At 46.2% G+C, this 20,984-nt stretch overlaps 2 protein-coding genes across 2 annotated transcripts; both read left to right on the top strand.

Annotated features, from left to right (window-relative positions):
- Window positions 1-1,698: 1,698 nt before the first annotated feature.
- On the top strand, window positions 1,699-9,339 carry TRIM50 (tripartite motif containing 50). Its single transcript, XM_035140226.2, has 6 exons — window positions 1,699-2,211; window positions 3,890-3,985; window positions 4,437-4,667; window positions 4,972-4,994; window positions 5,503-5,627; window positions 6,417-9,339. Exons 1-6 carry the CDS (start codon window positions 1,807-1,809, stop codon window positions 7,019-7,021), a joined length of 1,485 nt encoding a protein of 494 aa, XP_034996117.1. The 5' UTR covers window positions 1,699-1,806; the 3' UTR covers window positions 7,022-9,339.
- Window positions 9,340-11,504: 2,165 nt separating this feature from the next.
- On the top strand, window positions 11,505-20,469 carry FKBP6 (FKBP prolyl isomerase family member 6 (inactive)). Its single transcript, XM_035139872.2, has 8 exons — window positions 11,505-11,606; window positions 12,962-13,051; window positions 13,389-13,591; window positions 14,040-14,159; window positions 14,983-15,177; window positions 15,762-15,871; window positions 17,467-17,557; window positions 19,790-20,469. Exons 1-8 carry the CDS (start codon window positions 11,516-11,518, stop codon window positions 19,823-19,825), a joined length of 936 nt encoding a protein of 311 aa, XP_034995763.2. The 5' UTR covers window positions 11,505-11,515; the 3' UTR covers window positions 19,826-20,469.
- The last annotated feature ends 515 nt before the right edge of the window (window positions 20,470-20,984 follow it).

Raw genomic sequence — 20,984 nt, 5'->3', positions numbered from 1 at the left:
AATTGAGAACAATTCTGTGTATAAAAACTATTCCAACTGTGACAAAAAATAAAGTCTCAAATAAAACTAGACACAGAACTTGAAATTCCCTGCTGCCTTCCTAGGGAAGCAGGATAATCCAGGCAAAGTTGCTGCAGGCTGTCCCTACACCAAACAAGATGTTGGGGTTGAGCAACTGGAAGTCCCCCAGGCTCTTGGAAGAAGGAAGCTGTTTCTTGGTGGGAATTGCTGACAGGGAGCAGCTCTCCTTAAGGTCCTCTGACCCCACTGCACACACATCTGTCAAAGGCAGAGCTGGTCGTGGCACAAGGCCCCCTTTCTAAGGGTCAGCACAACCAGGACCCTCAGCAGATAGCTGAGATGAAACTCTTTTTGAGGCAAGTTTCACCTTGAAAAACACCCAGGAGGGACAGAGACCTAGCTAGTTCCCACCAAACAGGGACCAGCCTAGCACCTCTTGCTCCCCCTCCCATTACTCCCTCATTTTCTTTTTGCAATTCTGGTGGCCATCAAGGAAACTGGCCAGCAAGGCTGCTTTTGTACAACTTTACTTCTCTTCTCAGGAACATCAGCATTGGAGACTTCAAGTCTACCCTACAACAATAAGGCTGGAAAAATGTGCCAGAAGTCTTATCTGTTGCCAGTTAGCGGGTAAGCGTAAAGAAGTCTTTGGCGCCTTATGGACAAATAAATGGGTGCCAGGCGTGGCCAGGCCAGGGTGTGTGGGGAGGAGGGCAAATGTTTTGCAATGTGAGCATTCAAGGTAAAGGTGCAGGCGCATGAATGGGTGGGTGTGCTGCTGACCTCTGATTTTCACAGTAAGTGGTGTGGCTCAGAGTTCCCGCTTGGGAGACACATGGATTGATTTGAGGGGGCAGAAGTAGTTCACTCTTTGAGGACAGGAGCATTTCCCCAAAAGGAAGGGTCTCTGAATCCCAAGCCTTGGCGTTTTCTAAGCCCTGTGATTACAGGTGAAGGGCAAGTGAGCAAGGAAGGCGGAAGCAAAAGGCAACTGAGCTGTGGAAGGTAAGGATGCTCTCTTTGGTCAACACAGGTTGGCAGCAATGGCTTGCCAGGGCTTCAGATGGCGCTGCTCCCTGTCCTACCTGGAGATGCCAATGGGGATTGAACCAGGGACAGGTACTCTGCCACTGAGCAAAGGTCCTTCCCCAAGGTTGATGGGAGTCATCAGAGACCAACCAAGTCTGGAGGGCCACCACGGGTTCCCCATCTCTGCCCTTAAGGGGGTTACAGTTCCGATGTCACTCTTGCTTTCTCAAAATCTTTTAACTGTCCCTCTTCCACCACTGAAGAAAACACACACTATTCCCCTCTCAGCTCTGTAATGCCGTTCCCAAGCAAATTTGTTGCATTTCCTTAAAAGAGCCAGAGAACACTGTAGGCATTGCTGCCTGAAGGCTGGTGCCCCTGAGACTGCAGAGCACTTCTGATGTCTTTGAGCAAAGGAGCCAGGTGCTGATCTCCTGGTAAGTATGGAATGACAGTTACCTGGATGTTGACCTTCCTTCCTCCCTTCTTGTTTTCATGACTCAGGAGCAAATTCATTTGCCCCAGTCCCAGCCTTGTTATTTTGCTTTGCATGTGCTCAGGGGCACTCTTACTTCTCCCTAAGATTGCATTGCTTCTTTACTTGTCATCTTATCGGTTCTCGTTTGTTGCAGGAGGTCTGTTAATCAGGAGGAACAAGAATTGCTCTCATTTCCCCTTGCCTGCCACAACTGGAGTTTCCCACAACAGGGTGCTGGGCTTCCAGGACTAGGTTAAGAAAATAAACTGGTGGGCAAAATGGCCAGGAAGATGAGCATCGACCAGCTGGAAGACCAGCTGCTCTGCCCCATTTGCCTGGAAGTCTTCAAAGAGCCCCTGATGCTCCAGTGTGGGCATTCATACTGCAAGACCTGCGTGGTCGCGCTTTCAGTTGACCTGGAGAGCCAGTTCCTTTGCCCGGTGTGCCGGAAGGCTGTGGACTGCGGCAGTTCCCCGCCCAACGTCAATCTGGCTCGTATCATTGAGGCGCTGCATGCTGCAGGCAGCTCAGATCCCAACGAGGAGTCCTGCCCTAACCACCACAACCCCCTCAGCCTCTTCTGTGAGCAAGACCAGGAGGTGATCTGTGGTCTCTGCGGCACCATTGGCACCCATCAGCACCACAAGGTCACCCCCATCTCGTCCATCTACAGCCGGATGAAGGTAAGTGCTTGGATGGTGTGGGGGAGTGACGTGGGGGGCTTAGGCAGAAGGTGAGTCTCGAACAGATTCCAGGTGAACCACCAAATGCCTGCTGGTTGCCAGATTAGGTGGACCTTGGTCTGATCCAGCAAGGCAGCTTTCAGTGTCTTGATTTTTTGTTTAAAAAAAAGGAAGGGGAAGGGCTGTAGTTCAGTGGTAGAGCATCTACACCAAGGAATCTTCACATTCCTTGGTGAAAAGTAGCTCCATATCTTCTCTGGTGTAATATGGGGAATGGCCATAGTGCCCCTGCCTTGCATGCTGAAGGTTTCAGCAACATGGCCACTTGTTTGGGGGTCTAGAGCAGCCTCCCCCAGCCTGGTGCTTCCTGCTGTGCTTTGGATGCAGGTGTGTTCTGAAAACGGGGTGTGGGGAATCACGTGTAAATCAGGTGCCTGATCAACAACGAGCCACAAGGTTTGCCTTGAGGCAAACAAAAAGCCTTGGAAATGGGAATGGAAAAGCAAAGCAAGGCTGTCCCGGCTCCTTTGAGTGTGCCTGTCACTAGGTAGGACAGAGATAAGCCAGAAGAAATCTCTCCTGCCCACAAATGGGTGTGTCTGACTCGCAGCGGAGCCAGACTCTGGTGGTGCTACCGTAGCATATGCCAATGCTAACAATGAGCTTGTGAATTGAAAGCCCTGACCTTGACCCCTGGCCTGACTCCACCTGATATCTGATCAGGCCAGGGGTGTGTGTGTGAGAGAGAGGAAAGCCTCTTCCCTGCCTGAGGAGACCCCCAAGAGCTTCTTTTGCCAAAGAAGGTGATTCTGGCCTAGGTGGATCAAAGGTCTGACCCAGCAGAAGGCAGCTTACATGTATCCTTTCCATATATGAGTTTCTCCTTCCCTGGTACCTGGGGTGGGGGATGTATCTGGCCTAGAATCCCATCTTAAAACAGAGACATAGGAGGCTGCATTATTCTGAGAGTCAGAGCATTGGTCTACGTCAGGCATCTCCAAACTGCGGCCCTCCAGATGTTTTGGCCTACAACTCCCATGATCCCTAGCTAACAGGACCAGTGGTCAGGGAAGATGGGAATTGTAGTCCAAAACATCTGGAGGGCCGAAGTTTGGGGATGCCTGGTCTAAGTTTAGTATTGCCCACCCCAGGGCTGGGAGGTTTTTTTCAATCTTCTAGGCAACCTTCCGAGGGGGCCATGTGCTAGGTTGGTAGGTGGGGCCAGAGGCAAAAGTGGGCGGGGCAATGAATGTAAATGTTACCTTGGCACTGTAGCCATGTTTCCTACACACAGTCACATGCCCCCCTCTCTCTTCTGCCTATGAGCAAAAGGTGTTACTCGAGTTCAAGGACATATTTATAGCCAGGCAAAAACACTCAAGGTGCAAAAGGGGTGGGGCCTGGGAACTTGGGAAGAGTTCCAAGGCTCAGGTGAGGTTCCTCACTCCTGGTGCACACTGACTGGCAGCAGCTCTCTAGGGTTTCAGCCAGGGAATTTTCTCCAGTCCTACTAGATGTTGCCAGGGCTTGATCCAGGGACTTCTGCTTGCAAAGCAGCTATTCTGACCCTACTGACCTAGAACCGTTCCCTTTTACGTCAGCTGGACACTGTTGGAAACGTAATGGCAAGCTGGACTCCCCCTGGCCTGATCTGCTAAAGCTGTTTCTGTTTCCACAGGAGAAGCTCTCTGCGTTGATGACGGAGGTGCAGAAGCAGAAGGGGAACTTGGATGAGCAAGTCAGCAGGCTGATGAACAACAAGACACGCATTGCGGTGCGTCCAGGCAATCCTACTATATGTTGGGTCCACGGAGCTAACTGCGTTCAGCATTGGGAACTGAGTTGTGGACGTTAACACCCAGTTTCCAAAATGTTCAGGTTTCATTTCAAAATTAGATTTTTTTTAAAAAAAACCTTAAATCTGAACCTTAACTCATACTACTGAATGATTTTAAATATGATTTGATACCTCCTATATCCAACAGAATTTTCACTGTTGAATGTTAAAATGCAAACTTATTAATCTTGCTGCCAAGGACACAGGGTCAAGCCAACTTGAAATGCAAGCTTTGCCACCAGCTTCTCCTACCAAAGAGTGCTGTGGCAGGCCGCCTCTTGGAAACAGTCCCAGAAGGCAGTTGCCAGAATTAAACCCATGCACACCTCAACTCAAATTAAGTCACGCCTCATTCTACTGTTAGTTATGTTTCTGGATTCCCCCTCAGAACGAGTCCGATGTCTTCAAATGGGTGGTCCGGAAGCAGTTCCAGGAACTGCACAGGTACATCGATGAGGAGAAGGCTAGGTTCCTGGGGCGAATTGAGAGGGAGGCAGGCCAACTTATTGCCTCCATCGAAGTCCAGGTGAATCAGACGACGGACATCTTGCAGAAGCTGAAGGAGCTGGATAATTCCCTGGAGAAACTCAACAATGAAGGACAGTTGGATTTCATAAGGGTATGTCTGCCTGCCTGGTGCTGTCTGAGGCAGAAAATCCAAATGGCCAACAAAACCTTTTCTCTACCACACACTTATTCACGTAGGGGAAAGTTCAACTTTAGGATTTGGGGGTATAGAGGAAGTGCCCAGAGGACTATAGGAGCTGTGGGGTCCATAAAAGCAGGGGTGTTCTACAGCCCCATTTCAGTTTGCCCACATTTTCCACCCCTTTCCCTGTGTCCTGCCTGTAAGCCTAAGGTTCTGTTATAGATGCTGTAGCAGCATAAGCTCACTAAGGCTTTCTTCATCTCTTGTTTTACAGAAATACAGATCTCTTCCCTCCAGGTATGTTGAAAGGGGAGGGGAGGAGAGAGAGAGAAAGTGTGTGTATGTGTGCACTGTGGAGTCAGGCCATGCTCCATGATCTCTCAGGGGCTCCATGGAATAGGCCCAAGGTCAAAAAGCAACAAGGGATCAGATGCATGTCTATCATAGTCTCCCCCACCCCGAGATGCAACACATATTCATTATCTTCCTCCCAGAGCAATTACCGTATTTAATGCAGCTTTCACAAACCTGGTGCCCACCTGTTGCTCTGAACTACAACTCCCAGCTGTGCTGTCTGGGGCTGAAGGGAATTGTAGTCCACAACCACTGAGCTATGCCCTCCTACTTTCCTGCAAATATGAGGGAGCCACTGCAGATCTTCAAGGTCAGAGTGCTTCCTCGGCAGCATCACTCCAACAATTAAATTGGGGCCAGGTGGTTGGAAAGCTCTAGCAGATGATTAAGACTCAAGTCTTCATTTTGAGGAAATCATGATGAAAATCAATATGCTGCCCTGCTCCCCCAGGTCTGAGCTCCCCCGCCAGCATCTGGCCGATGGTATGTTCAGCGCAGTCTCCTTTAAGCCCGACTTCCACCAAGATGACATCAAGATGATGGTGTGGAAGAGACTACTACGCAAAGTCCTCCCAGGTACAGCCGCTGTTGGAGATAGGGTTGCCAGACTCAATAAAGGACAGGACTTCTGTGCCTTTAATTGCCCTGCTCTCTTTTGAGTCTGGAAACCTTAAAGAGAAACCAGCAGAACCTTTGTTTAATTTCCAAGCAAAGGGTCTGCTGGTTTCTCTTTAAGGTTTCCAGACTCAAAAGAGAGCAGGGCAATTAAAGGCACAGAAGTCCTGTCCTCTATTGAGTCTGGCAACCCTAGTTGGAGAGGAAGCCAACAGACTCCTCAGAGGTCTTAAAGCAGCCTTCCTCAACCTGGTGCTCTCCAGGCTCTGTGGACAACAACTCCACCAGAGCCATTGTATTGCATCTATAAAAAGGTTTTTAAACAGCTTAAAAACCTTTAAGCGGTGCACAATATTTCTGCACATATAATAAAAATGTAAGTGTCATCACACTGCAGTTCATTTGGCCCCAGACAGGTGACACTGCAAACTAGAGTGTTACAACAAGCTGGGCTCTCAGAGCTGCTGGGCCATCGCAGCAGCACCAGAGGGTGAGGAGGACATAAATGAAGATGGAAGCGGGCAGTTGGGCATCCCAGAGCAGAGCAGAGCAGAGCAGCAGGCAGGTGGTCCAAATAAGCTGTGAAGGTTTGCTGAAGGGAGGAGGTGGGTGGCTTTGGCAAGGTAAAAAGGGAGGACGTAGCTTTTGTGAAGAGTAAAGGGGTGGGTGGGTTCCTTGTCATTGTAAAACGAATCATATTTACCTGTAAAAGGTGGGTTGATCCCTCCTGATTTTCACCCCATCTCTTAGCTCCAGAGATGCTGAAACTGGACCCAGTGAGTGCACACCCCATCCTGGAGCTGTCCAAGGGAAACACTGTGGTCCAGTGTGGGGTGTTCTTCCAGAGGCGAGGCAGCAACCCAGACCGCTTCGACTACAGCAACTGCATCCTGGGTAACAAGGGCTTCTCCTGGGGGAGGCACTACTGGGAGGTGATTGTGGGCCTCAAGAGCCACTGGCGTTTGGGCATCGTCAAAGCCACGGTCAGCCGCAAGGGCAAGCTGAACAAGAGCCCTGAACATGGGGCGTGGCTGATCGGCCTGAAGGAAGGCAAGGTCTATGAGGCCTTCAACAACCCACGCGTGGTGCTGCCACTCTCAGCCCGCCCCCAGCGCATCGGGGTCTACTTGCACTACGAGAAGGGTGAGCTGACCTTCTACAATGCCAACAGCCCTGACGAACTGGTACCAATTTACACCTTTCAAGCAGAGTTCCAGGGCAAGCTGTACCCCATCCTGGACATGTGTTGGCATGAACGGGGCACCAACACGTTGCCCATTGTCCTGCCTACACCCACCATGCTGCAGGTCCAAGAAGATGATGGCCTCAATGCCCAGGAGCCCACCAAGTTGTAAGTGGGTAGTTCCTGCCTGCTGGGCTGCAGAGTCAGTGCCATGTTGCTGCAGCTGCAGGGGAGAAAGGCGCCAGCCACAGACCGCTCTGCTCCAAAGCATGGCAAGCTGGACTAGAGAAACCCTGATCAAGGTGTAACTGGATTTGTATTCTCACATGAGAACAGTCCCCACATACTGTATACAAGGTGGGCTCCAGAGGTTTGTTTGAGAACCTTTTGCCTTCAGCTCAGCTGAAGGAGTGAGAACATGGCTGGTTAATCAAGGAGCCATGTTAAGCATCTCAAGAGCAAGTGAGAGAGACAGCTCAATACATTTTGGTGCCTGCTTTGAAGAAACCCAGTGATCCCCCAAGGAGGAGAACTTCCTTTTTTCTAAACGGCATGGTCCAAGGATCAGCTCAGTCGTTCTCCCTGCTAACTGTCCTTGATGGCACTCTCAATCTGTTCAACCACCTCACCTTGCCTCTGGGCTGCCTCTAGGAAACATGCCAGTTAATTGATGCTTAAACTTCAAAGGCTCGTTGCTTCCCTCTCTGCCTTTTAGTCTTCTTCACCAGGAAGTTTAAAGGCTAGATTTCATACAGCTTCCTGACACATTGCTACAATCGTCCTGCATTTGCCAATGCCATGGGGCCACATTTAAAAGGGGGGAAGATTAAAGGCTGAAACTGTCCTACCAATGTCTTTGAAAATGCTTTCCCATCACATCCCTTTGGTCTGCCACAAATGCACTTTAGAGGTTGCACCAGAGCATTATGTTTAATCTGTTTTAAGGCAGACTTTGCCAACATGGTGCCTTCAATATTACTTGGACTAAAATGCCCATCAGCCACAGCCAACTCAGCTCTATTATGCCAGTGTTGATGGGAGAATAATAATAATAATAATAATAATAATAATAATAATAATAATAATAATAATATATTATTTATACCCCGCCCATCTGGCTGGGTTTTCCCAGCCACTCTGGGCGGCTTCCAACTGAATATTAAAAACAGTACAGCACCAAACATTAAAAACTTCCCTAAACAGGGCCGCCTTCAGTTGTCTTCTAAAAGTACAGACATACTGGTCAGGACTGATGCGAGTTTTAGTCCAAAACATCTGGTGGCACTAGTTTGGGGAAGGCTGGTTATGGGTTGCTCTTAAGCAGGGATGGAGAAGCTGTAGCCTTCCAGGTGTTTCCAAACCATAGCTCCCATCTTCTCCAGCCATTGGCCAAGCTTGCTGAGGCTGATGGAATCTGTAGTTCAGTAGCAATGGCAGCCCCATGGACTCCCCATGCCTGTTCTTAAGTGTTCTATCCTCCTTAGTCTGAAGCTTCCCTCTCTACCACTTCCTTGAACACCTAAAAAAAGATTAAGAATTGACAGTCCCTACCTGCAGGCTGAAAGGAACACAAGAAAGGAGCCTAGAAATGGAAGAGGACCATTGAAGCAGTGGTTCCATCCATCCATCCTCCAGTGAGCTTCAAGCTGCAAACTGGAAGTTATCCAGATTTATTTTCCTCCTTTGTTTAGTAGACATCCAAAAAGTTCTCCAAGGTGGCTGAATTGTCCAGTTGTTTTCCTACTAGCTTTGCTTCCCATGCTTTTGTAACACGTTCGATCATGCGCTTTTAAAATTTTGTATGTACCTAATTCTGCAGCCTCTAGGCAGTGTAGAAGGAGTAAACAAATATTCCCGTTGCAATTAAAGACGATCGTGACACAGCCATAGCACAACCCGATACAGTAGCAGAATGGGAAATCCGTTTTTATTAATCCTTCGGAAATACAGAGTTATTGACAGCCTCCAGAGCTACCAAAGAGTATCCACCACATGGTCCTTCCAGCTGGTGAGGGATCTCACAGGGAGCAAATCCCACTGCAGGAAATGTCTGCTTTCTACCGGTACCTGCAGTTCTTGTGCTTGTGCTCGAGGTGGGAAGAAGTCACTGAATGCACCACCATCCATTCATGCTATACTTGGGTTGCTGATCCAAAGGTCGGTGGTTCGAATCCCCATGATGGGGTGAGCTCCCATTGCTCTGTCCCAGCTCCTGCCAACCTAGCAGTTCGAAAGCAGACCATAGATAAATAGGTACCGCTGTGGCGGGAAGATGAGATAAGCGTCACACACCATAGTCCCCTTTGACTGGACTTAACCGTCCAGGGGTCCTTTACTTTTCACCTTTACCCTTTTACCTTACATGTTGTTGGATTTTGTTGTTACTGTTTTGGTGGCTAATTTTTTTATGATGACAAATAATGTTGTATTATGTAAATCAATGTGCTTGTAAGCTATTTCAAGCTCCCCTCCCCCACCTGCTGGACCAAAAGGCATGAAATAAACCACGTTTAAGGATTGTCATGGTTTTGTGTCATGGTGAAAACTTTCTAAATGATAGACGAGGGCAAAATTTAAAATTTAAATCAAGGGGTAGCATCCAGTCTTAGCCACTTTCAGAGCAGGATTCAAAAGATATGGGTAACTTTGGCGCATTAAATTTCATTGGGTTTACTCTTGCAAGTTAATTGGGAGTAAAAAAAAAGCAAAACAAAGCGACACCCACAGGGTATCTAGCGTTAACGCCATGTCGTTATATTAACTCGAGCTTCCCCGCACTTAAAACCGCTTCGGGAGCCCATTTTAGACGAAAAGCGGGTGTGTCGGTAAACAAAAACAAAAAAATCTCTGAGGGTGAGGACTACATGCCCCATCATGCACCACGCTCGCTCCCCCCCCCCTCCACGGTCGCCGCCGAGGGCGCAGAATTGGCTCTGCCGCTGGGGCTGGGCGTGGCCTGGTCTGCGGCACGAGGCCTTGGCGGGGGCGTTTGGGCGGGAAGGCTGGGCCTAGCTGTGAGGATTAAGGAGGACGACGGCGAGAGCAGCCTTTGCGGCATGAAGGCGAGAGGCGGTGCCCAGAAGGAGAGCTGGCAGGCGGGGGATGGGAGCGGCGCGGGGGACTTCATGGTGAGCCTTGGTGGGCATGAGCAGAGTTCCTCCTGGCGCTCCCTCTACCCGAGAGGAGAACAACAAAGGGATGGAACCTCTTTCATTCAGCTTCTGCCTTCCCCCTTGGAAGATAGAGCCCAACTGATTGCTGTGTCAGCATGCGAGGAGTACATTTTCAGCCTACCTCCCCTCAAAATGAAAAAAAGAGAGAGGAAGGGAAATTCTTCTTTTATTGCCTCAACCAACCTCAGGGGCAACCTGAGGGGAGGCACCTGCTGAAATGAAACGACAATAGTAGATAATTCCTGCATTGCAGGGGGTTGGACTTGATGACCGTTGGTAGTCCCTTCCAACTGTAGGATTCAATGAAAAGCACAGCTTTGCTGTGAAAGAGAGGACCAGTTAGAAGCAAAACAAACCAACGCAGCAAAATATCAGCACCATAAGGACTGCCAAAGCCAGTGCAAATCAAGGTGTACCTTTTTTTAAAAAATGCACTTATGCTACTGTTCAAGTAGAATTAGCATGAACAATAAATATATCTTTAGGGAAGTCTCTTAATATATAATGTGCTGTATATATATATATAGGTTTGCCTTTGGCAGTTTTGGTTAAATTTGAATTTATGTAAGAGTCCAAAACAGCCAAATCTAGTTTACATAATATTTGCAAGTCTGTGCATCCATCATAAATTTAAGGAAATGATCTACAGCCTTCTGTCACCAATGTATGCCCACTGCTTTCTTGGATCGGAGGTTTAATATTCTGTGGCACGAGTGAGGCCAAGGATGTCTCTCATTGGCTGCCGCTTATATGAGCACTGTGAGCACAAACATCTCACTCCCATTCTCCAGTTTCTGCCAGGCTCATCTTTGCAGGCAGATATTTAATGACCTCTGGCAACTGAGGAAAACAGTGGGCAAGTTCCAAAATCATAGGGAGATTTATGGGTGCTTCTGATTTATTTTTTAACATTTTTATAGCTAATTGTAGAGGGGTAGTGCATGATTGTGAGGGTGTATTATTTTTCTCTTTTGTTTGTGCGTATATATATATATATATATATATATATATATATATATATCCTGCCAACCTAGCAGTTCGAAAGCACGTCAAAAAGCAAGTAGATAAATAGGAACCGCTACAGCGGGAAGGTAAACGGCGTTTCCATGTGCTGCTCTGGTCTGCCAGAAGCGGCTTTGTCATGCTAGCCACATGACCTGGAAGCTATACGCCGGCTCCCTCGGCCAATAATGCGAGATGAGCGCGCAACCCCAGAGTCGGTCACGACTGGACCTAATGGTCAGGGGTCTCTTTACCTTTACCTATATATAGGGGATTGAACCTGGGAACTTCTACATGCAAAGCAGGTCCTCTGCCACTGAGCTTTGACCCGATTTAAAAAGACATTTGAAGAAATCCATATTCATAATACAGTACAACATTATTGCTAATAATACAACAGAAGCCTGTCGGCATTAAGCAGTCCATAAATAACATTATGCTTTGCCATGCCCTTGTTTCCAAAGTCTCCTTACCACCGGCTGGGTCAACGGATGCAGGATGTTACTGGAGACCATGGAGTGTTGAAAGAGATTATCCGTGCCGGCTCTGGTGAAACAGTGCCTCCTGATGCATCCATATTAGGTAAAAGAACCTTGTGCTGACAAGTCTATGGTTGTGGTGTTAAGCAACCTTACTAAGGCAATGGGTAAGCCTCTCTAAATGCATAGTATTACATTGAATAGCCACTTTCCCCTTTCCTACTGTGGCCTGGATGTTAATCCCTCCTCTAGCCTAAAGCTGCCTTGTGGGACCAATAGGAGCTGGGGTGTGAGAATGTAGATCAGGACCATGTTGATGAAGGGGAAAGGATGAGCACTCTGCAGTTCTGTTGTCTAAATGAGAAAAAAACTAGACATGTTCATGCCTAGTTTGGCTTGACTCAAATTAAAGTGGATTTTGTGCTTTTAACAAGTTAACTTGTCTTTTCAGTTGACATCTGCACCATCCAATTTGACATTTGAATAGTGGTTTATACCACAAGTTATTGATTTCCATTAACTCCCTTTATAATCCCCCAAGAAGCACTTTAATGTGTGGTTTAATATGGACTATGTGGAAGGATTCCCTGTGCACTTTCCCTCACAAGCTACTTGTGAGGGAATGCAATGCAATGGTGAGGGTGGCTTTCTGAATCTGAATGTTAATATTTAAATAAGAGTGGTATTAGTACTTTAGCCAAGCATGGATTAAGTATTTAGCCAATCACCTAAAATCTCATGGGTGTAAACTGTAGATTTTGTTTGTGGTTTCCATTTAATAAGCAACCCCAAACTCCCAGTTTAAAGCTGTTTTGTGCTTTTTACCACCCAAGAGTATGCTGGAAGTGAGCAGGTACTCTTGTCATACAGGTCCTTTAGACTTTAATGCAATATTCCCCAACTTGCTGCCCTTCAGGTGTTATGGACTACCATTCCTATCAGTCCCATGGGACCCAGGCAGCAGGTTGGGAAAAACTGTTTTGCTGTGAGTAGCTTCTAAGGCTACTGGGGAGCCCTTGGGTTTTTGCCTTCAGGTTTTTAAATGAATACAGGAAAATGTAGTTTGATGAATATTACAGAACCTGAAAAAGCATGAGCAAATGCTACACCATAATTCTAATTTTGCAATTTTTCCGTAATGGATGAAATTGATGTGCTCTCAGCAAGTTCCTGGGATAATACAGCATGGCTTATAGGAAATAAGGATTGCTAGTAGTTGTCTAGATTCAGGTAGGTAGCCGTGTTGGTCTGACGCAGTCAAAATATATATTAAAAAATTGTCCAGTAGCACCTTAGAGACCAACTAAGTTTGTTCTTGGTACTGTATAAGCTTTCATGAACATGTACACTTCTTCAGATACACACATAGTAGTTGTCTGTTATGGATGAAAATAGAAACTATGTTCAACCTTCCTAACTGAAACTGATTTACTCTCCTCTAACTTTTAACTTTCTCAGTGAAATTTTCAGGTTACTTGGAACACATGGACAGACCCTTTGACACAAACTGCTACAGAAGGAATCATAGACTTATGAAACTTGGTGAAGGTAAGCCCAGAATGATCATGTGTTCCTAAGAGATAATAAAATTGTGTGTGTGCACTAGCACTTATATAAAAAACTGGACTTGTTAGGTGCATTCATGCCTAGTTTCTATCATAGCAAGCAAACTATATGAGATCCTTTAAGAGGGAAGCTAGGATAGCTATCCAAATTTCATGCATCCAAAGATTTGATTTTTCTGGGGGCCTGAGTTGGGGCCAAATTGTCCTGGGTCAGGCCCAATCTGAATCACACCTTGGATCAGGGAGGATGTCTTCCGCTTTGACTAGTACTGCAGTACATACATTTGAGAAATAAACCTTGCTCTTTTTTGCTTTCCCAGACATCACTCTTGGGGGAATGGAGATTGGTCTGCTGACAATGAAGAAAGGAGAGCTGGCAAGATTTTTGTTCAAGCCAAGTTACGCATTTGGAGCTGCGGGCTGCCCTCCTCTGATCCCTCCCAATGCCACAGTCTTGTTTGAGATTGAGCTTCTGGACTTTCTGGACTCAGCAGAATCTGACCAGTTCTTTAAACTGACTCCTGTAAGTTTGCTAGTTTTTCTTAGATTTCTGTACCACCCTTCACCAAAGATGGTTACCAAGCAGTTTTTAAAAGATACTGTACTATAAAGCACCATACAACTCACTGGTGATTAGAAAGACAAAGGCCAGAATGGGGAGTGAGCTAGAAGCTAGGCTGCAAGCTTGGAGATGGAGCTATGCCTGATTTCTATTTGAATCAAAGGTTGTGACCAAGAGAAGCAATACTTCAAGGGTGTTATTGCTGTGAACCCCTCTATTGCAGGCTCAGATTGTATATATGTGATAAACCATATACCTTACAGACACCACATTCTCAGCTGTCCTTCATTCTGAAGAAACTTGGAATCCCTGGAATATTGCAACACTCAGAGATTGGGAGGGTGTGCAACATTGGGGTGGCATGCAGCAATACTAACCTCCACGACCAGATTGTGGCTTCTCTTCACAGGAGCAACAGGACCAGTTTCCACTGCAGAAAGTGCTGAAGGTGGCTGAAACCGAGCGGGAATTTGGCAATTATCTCTTCCGACAGAAGCACTTCATGGATGCCAGAGAAAGATACAAACGGGTAAGTAAAGCAAATGAGAAGGGTGGGGGCAAGTGAGTCACAAGTAATGCAAAAGGGAAATTTAAAATGGGCCTGCTGCAATTATTTTCCATTCCCCATCATGCTAGTATTTGTACCTTGGTAGTCCTTTCTGGTCAAGCAAAAGGCAGGGCTGGTCTCCAGAAGTCAAAGAACTTCTTTAGGTCAGCCTTCGCCAGTCTGGTACCCTCCAGAGCTTTTGGGCTACAGCTCCCATCAGCCCCGGCCAGCACACTTAACTTTGCATATTATACTTTCTTCCTCTCTCCTTCACCCTGCTTCCTTTGTTAGCTGCCCAAGACAGAGTGTGCTAACTGGGCTGGTGGGAGTTGTAGCTTAAAACATCTGGAGGACTGTCAAATTGGTGAAGGCTGCTGTAATGTGTTGCCCCCAAAGTGTGAGATGGGAATTGATCACCTGGAATTATTTTGAAATGTAAAATGAGAAAGGAGTTGGTGATCTGATGGAAGAGAATGTTTAGTTGAATGGTTTAAAAGCACTGTATTGTCATTTAACCAACTTAATTGTTCATTGTAATCTTATTTCATGCTTTCCCATCAGAGTTGTTTTAGATTCCTAATGCAGAAAAATACAGTTTTGCCCATACGTATTTCCCCCCCAAAATCTACAATGTAAATATGTAACTGGCCCTCAAATGAGAGAATATTTTTGCTTGATAGCGTTTTATTATGTGGAAATGTTCGTCTCCTAAGTCAACATCCACACAGCCCAGTGTGTACAACAATCAATATAAGTTTTGTGTAAGACTATAAAATGACAGCACATGTTTGCGATCCCTGATTAGGCCTCTACACTGCTGCACCGTGTGAATGCTGAAGAAGCAGAGCAAGTCAAAGTTGATACTGCCAAGATTCTGGTCTTCCTGAACTTGTCTTTTACTTACCTGAAACTGGAACAGCCAGCTCGGGCCCTTGCCTACGGAGAGAAGGCCTTGAAGCTGGATGAGAAGAATGCCAAAGCCCTCTTCAGGTGTGCTCAGGTGAGGAGGAGCAGCAGCTGTGGGCTTAGTCTTCCAAGTTTCAAATGCCTGATAGGGGGTGTGGACAATAAAAATGATGTATGAGAGCACCTAAACCTGGAAGAAACCCTGGAGGCCACTTAGTCCAATGCAGGAGATTCCGTGTTCCCACGGCAGGTGGCCATCTAGCCTCTGCAAGTACTTTCTGCAGCAAAATCTTTTCCACTTTCAGACACCTCTTTCAAACTCCTTCTCTCGAACATTTTATTTATCATTGCCAGGCTGAGCACAGTATCCCTTGTGGGATAAGTCTGAGGCACACCTCCCACTCAATACTTTCCACTTGAGCTCCCTTCTACTTGCACCATTCTATCTATGGGATGGCAACCAGGATTTCTTTAGGGCAGTTGATTCAAGAAGTTTTAAGTTTCCAGGTGCACATCTGACCATGCACAGCTTTTCTTTTCCTGGGCTTTCTGTACATTGCTTGTACTGGTGAGTTTTCTCTTTGCTAGTTGTTAACTTTGTGGCCATGCTGGGATTTCCACCCCCCTGAGGAACAGCATACCAAATTAAAAAATAATAATGATTCTTTTGTCTACTAGGCATGTTTCTCTCTGGCAGAGTATGAGAGAGCTCGGGATTTTTTGGTGAAAGCTCAAAAACAGCAGCCCTTCAACCATTGCATTAACAATGAATTGAAAAAGCTGGCCAGGTGAGGGAGCTATTTCTTTACTGAAGTTTGGATAATCGGTTAGCTGTGAACTGCTTTCTCTGTATATAATTGTCCAGATTTATTCTTTGTGGTGTTGATGCCTCTATACTCTTATAATGTTTAAATTGTCTAGCAGACTGAGTAAGTGAGAGCACAGGAAGCTGTTAGGGGTATTGAATCCCAAACTCTGTAAACTGGTCAATGTCCTTGCAGTGGGGTAAACCTCAGGTGCATGGGTGCCACCCCCTTTCCACCTTTGGAAGCATCCTCAGGAATTCTGTTTAATCCAGAAAATAACCTGTGTGGTTATCAAAACCGTGGCAGTGCTGTATGTAGAGTGTGAGGGAATAGAGTTCTCCTTCCATGGCAGTACTGGGAAAGGATAACAAGGCAATTCCCTGGCTCTCCTTGAATGAATGAACGCCTTATGGGGGCATCTAGCCTTTGTGGCTTTGCCTTACCTGTCCTTTGACAGGCAGCCTTTCCCTGTTCTGTTAAGGAGAGGCTTGGGCCATGTTTATCCTTCACTTAAGATGGCTTTCTTCATCAGCAAAAACCTCTGCTTGCCGAGGCCACCTGTCCCTCTGCTCCCTCATTTGTGTGCTTCCTTTCCCTGGGCTGGGAAGTGCACAGGCCATGAGGGGGAATTCCTTAGTCCTCAAAGCTGCCCCCCTGAAACATGCTTGGAAATAGATCGCCAGTAGATCTGTGAGACTTGCTTGTCCTGAACACATGGATTTCTGGCAGTGTTTTAGTAAAAGCAGCTCTGGCTTCCATACTTGGTGGGTGTTCTGCATAGGTATAAACACTACTGAAAAGTATTGTGGATTTTCATGCATAAAGCAAGATCTCTCAGATGCTGAGCTGCTCTGTTCATGAATAACTATAACTTAAGTTTAATCATACAGTGATACCTCTGGTTAAGAACTTAATTCATTCCAGAGGTCCGTTCTTAACCTGAAACTGTTCTTAACCTGAAGTACCACTTTAGCTAATGGAGCCTCCTGCTGCCGCCGTGCCTCCGGAGCATGATTTCTGTTCTGTTCTCATCCTGAAGCAAAGTTCTTAACCTGAGGTACTATTTCTGGGTTAGCAGAGTTTGTAACCTGAAGTGTTTGTAACCTGAAGCATTTGTAACCCGAGGTACCACTGTACTGGCCATGTTCTACCGTTGACACTAAATCCTGGGTTTGACTTTTGTTTGGCGAAGCCTTTGTTTCAGACATCACCAAAGCTGTGTACACAGTGAGCTATGCTGAAGGAGATGTGGGTTTTGAGCATTGAAATAAGGGCAAAACGTGGCCAGATGCAGCTGCTGTGCCTGTGCTGGAACAGTTTGCCTCTTATTTTGTATTATATTTACTGTTTTTAATTAGGTTTTTGTAATTTTGGATTATGCGGAATGCTTTATCAGAGTGGATGTAGCAACCGAGTAATTTCGTTGTTCCCGCAAGGGGACAATGACAATGACAATAAAGATATCTTATTTCTGAGGAAGCACTTGAGTTCTGGGCAGGCTTAATTTCAAGACCTTGTTGTTTTTTAAACTCGGCTGGTGGACACCCTGTGATCATACAATTTGCCCTGTTTTGCAGCTGTTACAGAAATCATATGTTGAAGGAGAAGGAAATGTGCTGCAGGATGTTTGGCACCCTCAACTCTCCTTCAGCAGGAGAAAACCTGAAGGTAACAGGCTCTGAGCCGCTTCTGTTTCTCAGTTTCATCTTGGTGCTAAGCTTCCTTTCTTGTATTGTCTGAAGAGTGTAGCAGGAGCATGTATGAACAGCAAGGCATTTAGTGGTAGGCAGGTGCCAAGGGAGTTGTCCTCTGAGACAACTGCACTCTGGAACTTGCTCTAGATCAGGCATCCCCAAACTGCGGCACTCCAGATGTTTTGGCCTACAACTCCCATGATCCCTAGCTAACAGGATCAGTGGTCGGGGAAGATGGGAATTGTAGTCCAAAACACCTGGAGGGCCGAAGTTTGGGGGTGCCTGCTCTAGATTTTTGTAGGGCTTATGAGGCAGGACATGTCCTCTGCTACTCTCTCGCTTTTTTCACCCCTTGGGTGTTGAGCAGAAATATGACTCTGTTGCCATGCATTGTATAGCCCCTCATCTTCCTACTACTTCCATAGTCCTTAACCACCATGCCCAACTTTAGGGCAGCCTTTGCCAGCCTGGTGCCATCCAAAGATTTTGCACTACAACTCCCATCACCTCCAGCATCATACAGTCATGTTTGCTGATGCTGATGAGATTTGTAGTCCAAAGCATCAGGGATGGCAACAGGTTGGTGAGGCTATTTTAGGTTACTGTTCTTGGTAGATCTTTGTAACGTCTTGGGCAGCTGCCTGTTCCTGCTAGATACAAATGCCAGTTCTCATGGTTCATTATAGCAGAATTCCACTGTAAACAGGATACATGGTTGGCTAGTCCCCTCACCCTGCCCTGAAATGAGAATGTCTGTAAGTGGATGGTAACTTAAGTAATAGCCCTGCCTCCCTAACCTTTCTTCCTAGAACTATTGAAAACTGCTTCTTAGCTCCACTGCAAAAATACTCAACAGCTTCAAAATCGGCTTGCTGCATTGCATGTGCTGTTCTAGAAACACAAGCACAGAGTCCTCTGCACTCTTAAAACGAGCTAGTCTTTTGAATCCTTGCCAATGATGGCATGAACCCCTCTTTAAGACCGTAACATCATGTAAATTTATCTATCAGTAGCAGCCCTTATATTGTGCCACTCAACAATGCAGGATAAAAAGTGGCTTTCATTTATCAACAACCAGCTCTGAAAATACAGTGATTTAGATAATGGTATTACAACAAAAAGCATCTGCATTCTTCACTGTTGTTCCCGATTACTGTACATGGTTGGCTACCGTAGGTGAACAGAGCCTGCTTTCTGTTTTAGTCACTGTCAGTCAGCAAGTGATAGGATAAGTGTTCAAAATTCATATTTGGTTGTTAAAAGCAGCTAGAGCAAAAACAACTTTATTATGAACAGGTGGGCTGGGGTTGCAGAATGATGGAATTCACTGTGTGATATCTTACAATGGGTTGGTAAGGATAAGATTATTTGAATTTGGAACATGGTTGCTAGTGTAATTAGGTTAGTTGTTCATGCAGATTTGTTGGCGAAAGCAGGAAATGTTTTTTCAGCAGAATGTCCTAGTAGCTGCCTGCTGTTCTGGTACCTGCAGGAGCATCCTTTCTTTGAAGCTGATCCAGCCCATCTTATCTGTGCAGCCCCTCGAGCCTGCTTTTTGATTGTGTAGCCACTGGGTGGGAATGAAAGAGACAAGACGATCAAATGCTACTCAGAATGGCTAAAGGGTTTCAGCTTGCCTACTTCTCTCTCTTTAATTAGCTCAGCGTAAAGACTTCTTTGGGACGCAGGTGGCGCTGTGGGTTAAACCACAGAGCCTAGAGCTTGCTGATCAGAAGGTCGGCAGTTCGAATCCCTGAGACGCGGTGAGCTCCCGTTGCTCGGTCCCAGCTCCTGCCAACCTAGCAGTTCGAAAGCATGCCAAGTGCAAGTAGATAAATAGGTACTGCTCCAAGCGGGATGGTAAAATGGCATTTCCGTGTGCTGCTCTGGTTCGCCAGAAGCGGCTTTGTCATGCTGGCCACATGACCTGGAAGCTGTACGCCGGCTCCCTCGGCCAATAATGCAAGATGAGCGCCGCAACCCCTTTACCTTTAAAGACTTCTTTAGGCGTGATGTATTCAAGGAGGTTGACAGAAGATTCTTGGCTGAACTCTTGTTTGCTTCTGAATGGGTTTTCTTTGTGACTTCTGGGTGGTGTCAAGAGGAGGTGTGAAGCTGGCTGGGTGTTACAGGATGGCACTTCAGTCACTTGCTATAGCAAGGTTCCTAAATGCTACACAATCTGTTTCTTTATGCACACCCACAGGCAGCAACACACTTGGCTTGCCAAACAGAATTGTAGGTTGATGTGCCAGCCAGGAACCCAATGGACAAGAGCCAGATCGAGTAACTGAGGCTCTGGACGAATCTGGATGTTACATGGTACCACCTGCAACTGTACCCCAACATCCCTTTTTTAGGCTGCAAAGCAGTTTGTGGGGGGAGAGGTTGACTGAGAATGGAGGAGTAGTGATTGGAGAAGGGGAAAGCTATGCCTTTCCCCCATGGAGTTTCAGGTATATGTACATAGGTTGGTCCATACTAATATGGAAGCTATTGAAAGAGAGGAGTGGAAATACAGGGAGCTGAAAATGGTGCTCAGTAGAGCAAAGGAAAATGTATTAACAGTGGCCCTTTGTGGTATGTATTAGGTGTAGATTTGGGGTATGGTATGCTATCTCAAAATTAGTACCCGTTTTAAGATTTCTGACCATTCTAACCATTACATTGCAATGATACAAGGGCTTGGGCCCTTGATAGCTCACTATGTAATATAGGTCACTGTGTTATAATTGTTCTCATTTTTTTAAAGCAACCATGTCCTGACAAACTGAAATGCATGGGGTTTTTTTGAGTCATGATATGCTGGTCATTTCAGAATCCATCTATGCAGAAGGAAGAAACTTTTCTATAATGGGAAGGGATCCCACTTCAGTACAGCCAACAACTGCCTTCTTGTTTTTGAAAATCCATATGGAAAAGGCCTTCCTCATTCTGAGTACTTGGAGCTCAGAAGATTATATGGTTGTTTAATATATAAAAGCACAATATTTATGTACACTTTGTTAGTGGCATTCTGAAGTCAAGACTACTAAGAGACTTCTTTTGAAAAGAAGAAATTTGCTCTGCATTCTCTCATTCTTTTGAAGGAACTCCTTTCTCTTGTTAGTCAGATTTCTCTGTTTGGATACAAATCAGTTTTCCTTAACTTCTCTCATTGCCCTGGACTCAGGCTGGTGAAAGTAGGCGGCCATGGTTTTTGCTTATCTGAGAAGATTGTTAGAAATGTTGTTTTCCTAGTTGTAGAAAATAAAACTTGTTTCTGAGCTGAAAATGTCAGCATGGCTGGTGTCCATTTATTGTGGATGATGAGTCTCTGTAGATGGAAGCCACTGTCACCCATTTGCCTTGGTAGTGCGACCAATTTGGGTGTTGCTGCCTAGCAAGGCATCATCATGGCA

The sequence above is a fragment of the Zootoca vivipara genome, chromosome 15 (assembly GCF_963506605.1).
Source record: "Zootoca vivipara chromosome 15, rZooViv1.1, whole genome shotgun sequence".
Classification (NCBI taxonomy): Eukaryota; Metazoa; Chordata; class Lepidosauria; order Squamata; family Lacertidae; genus Zootoca; species Zootoca vivipara.
Note: the sequence above shows the minus strand (reverse complement) of the source record. Positions and strands in the feature narration are given on the sequence as shown.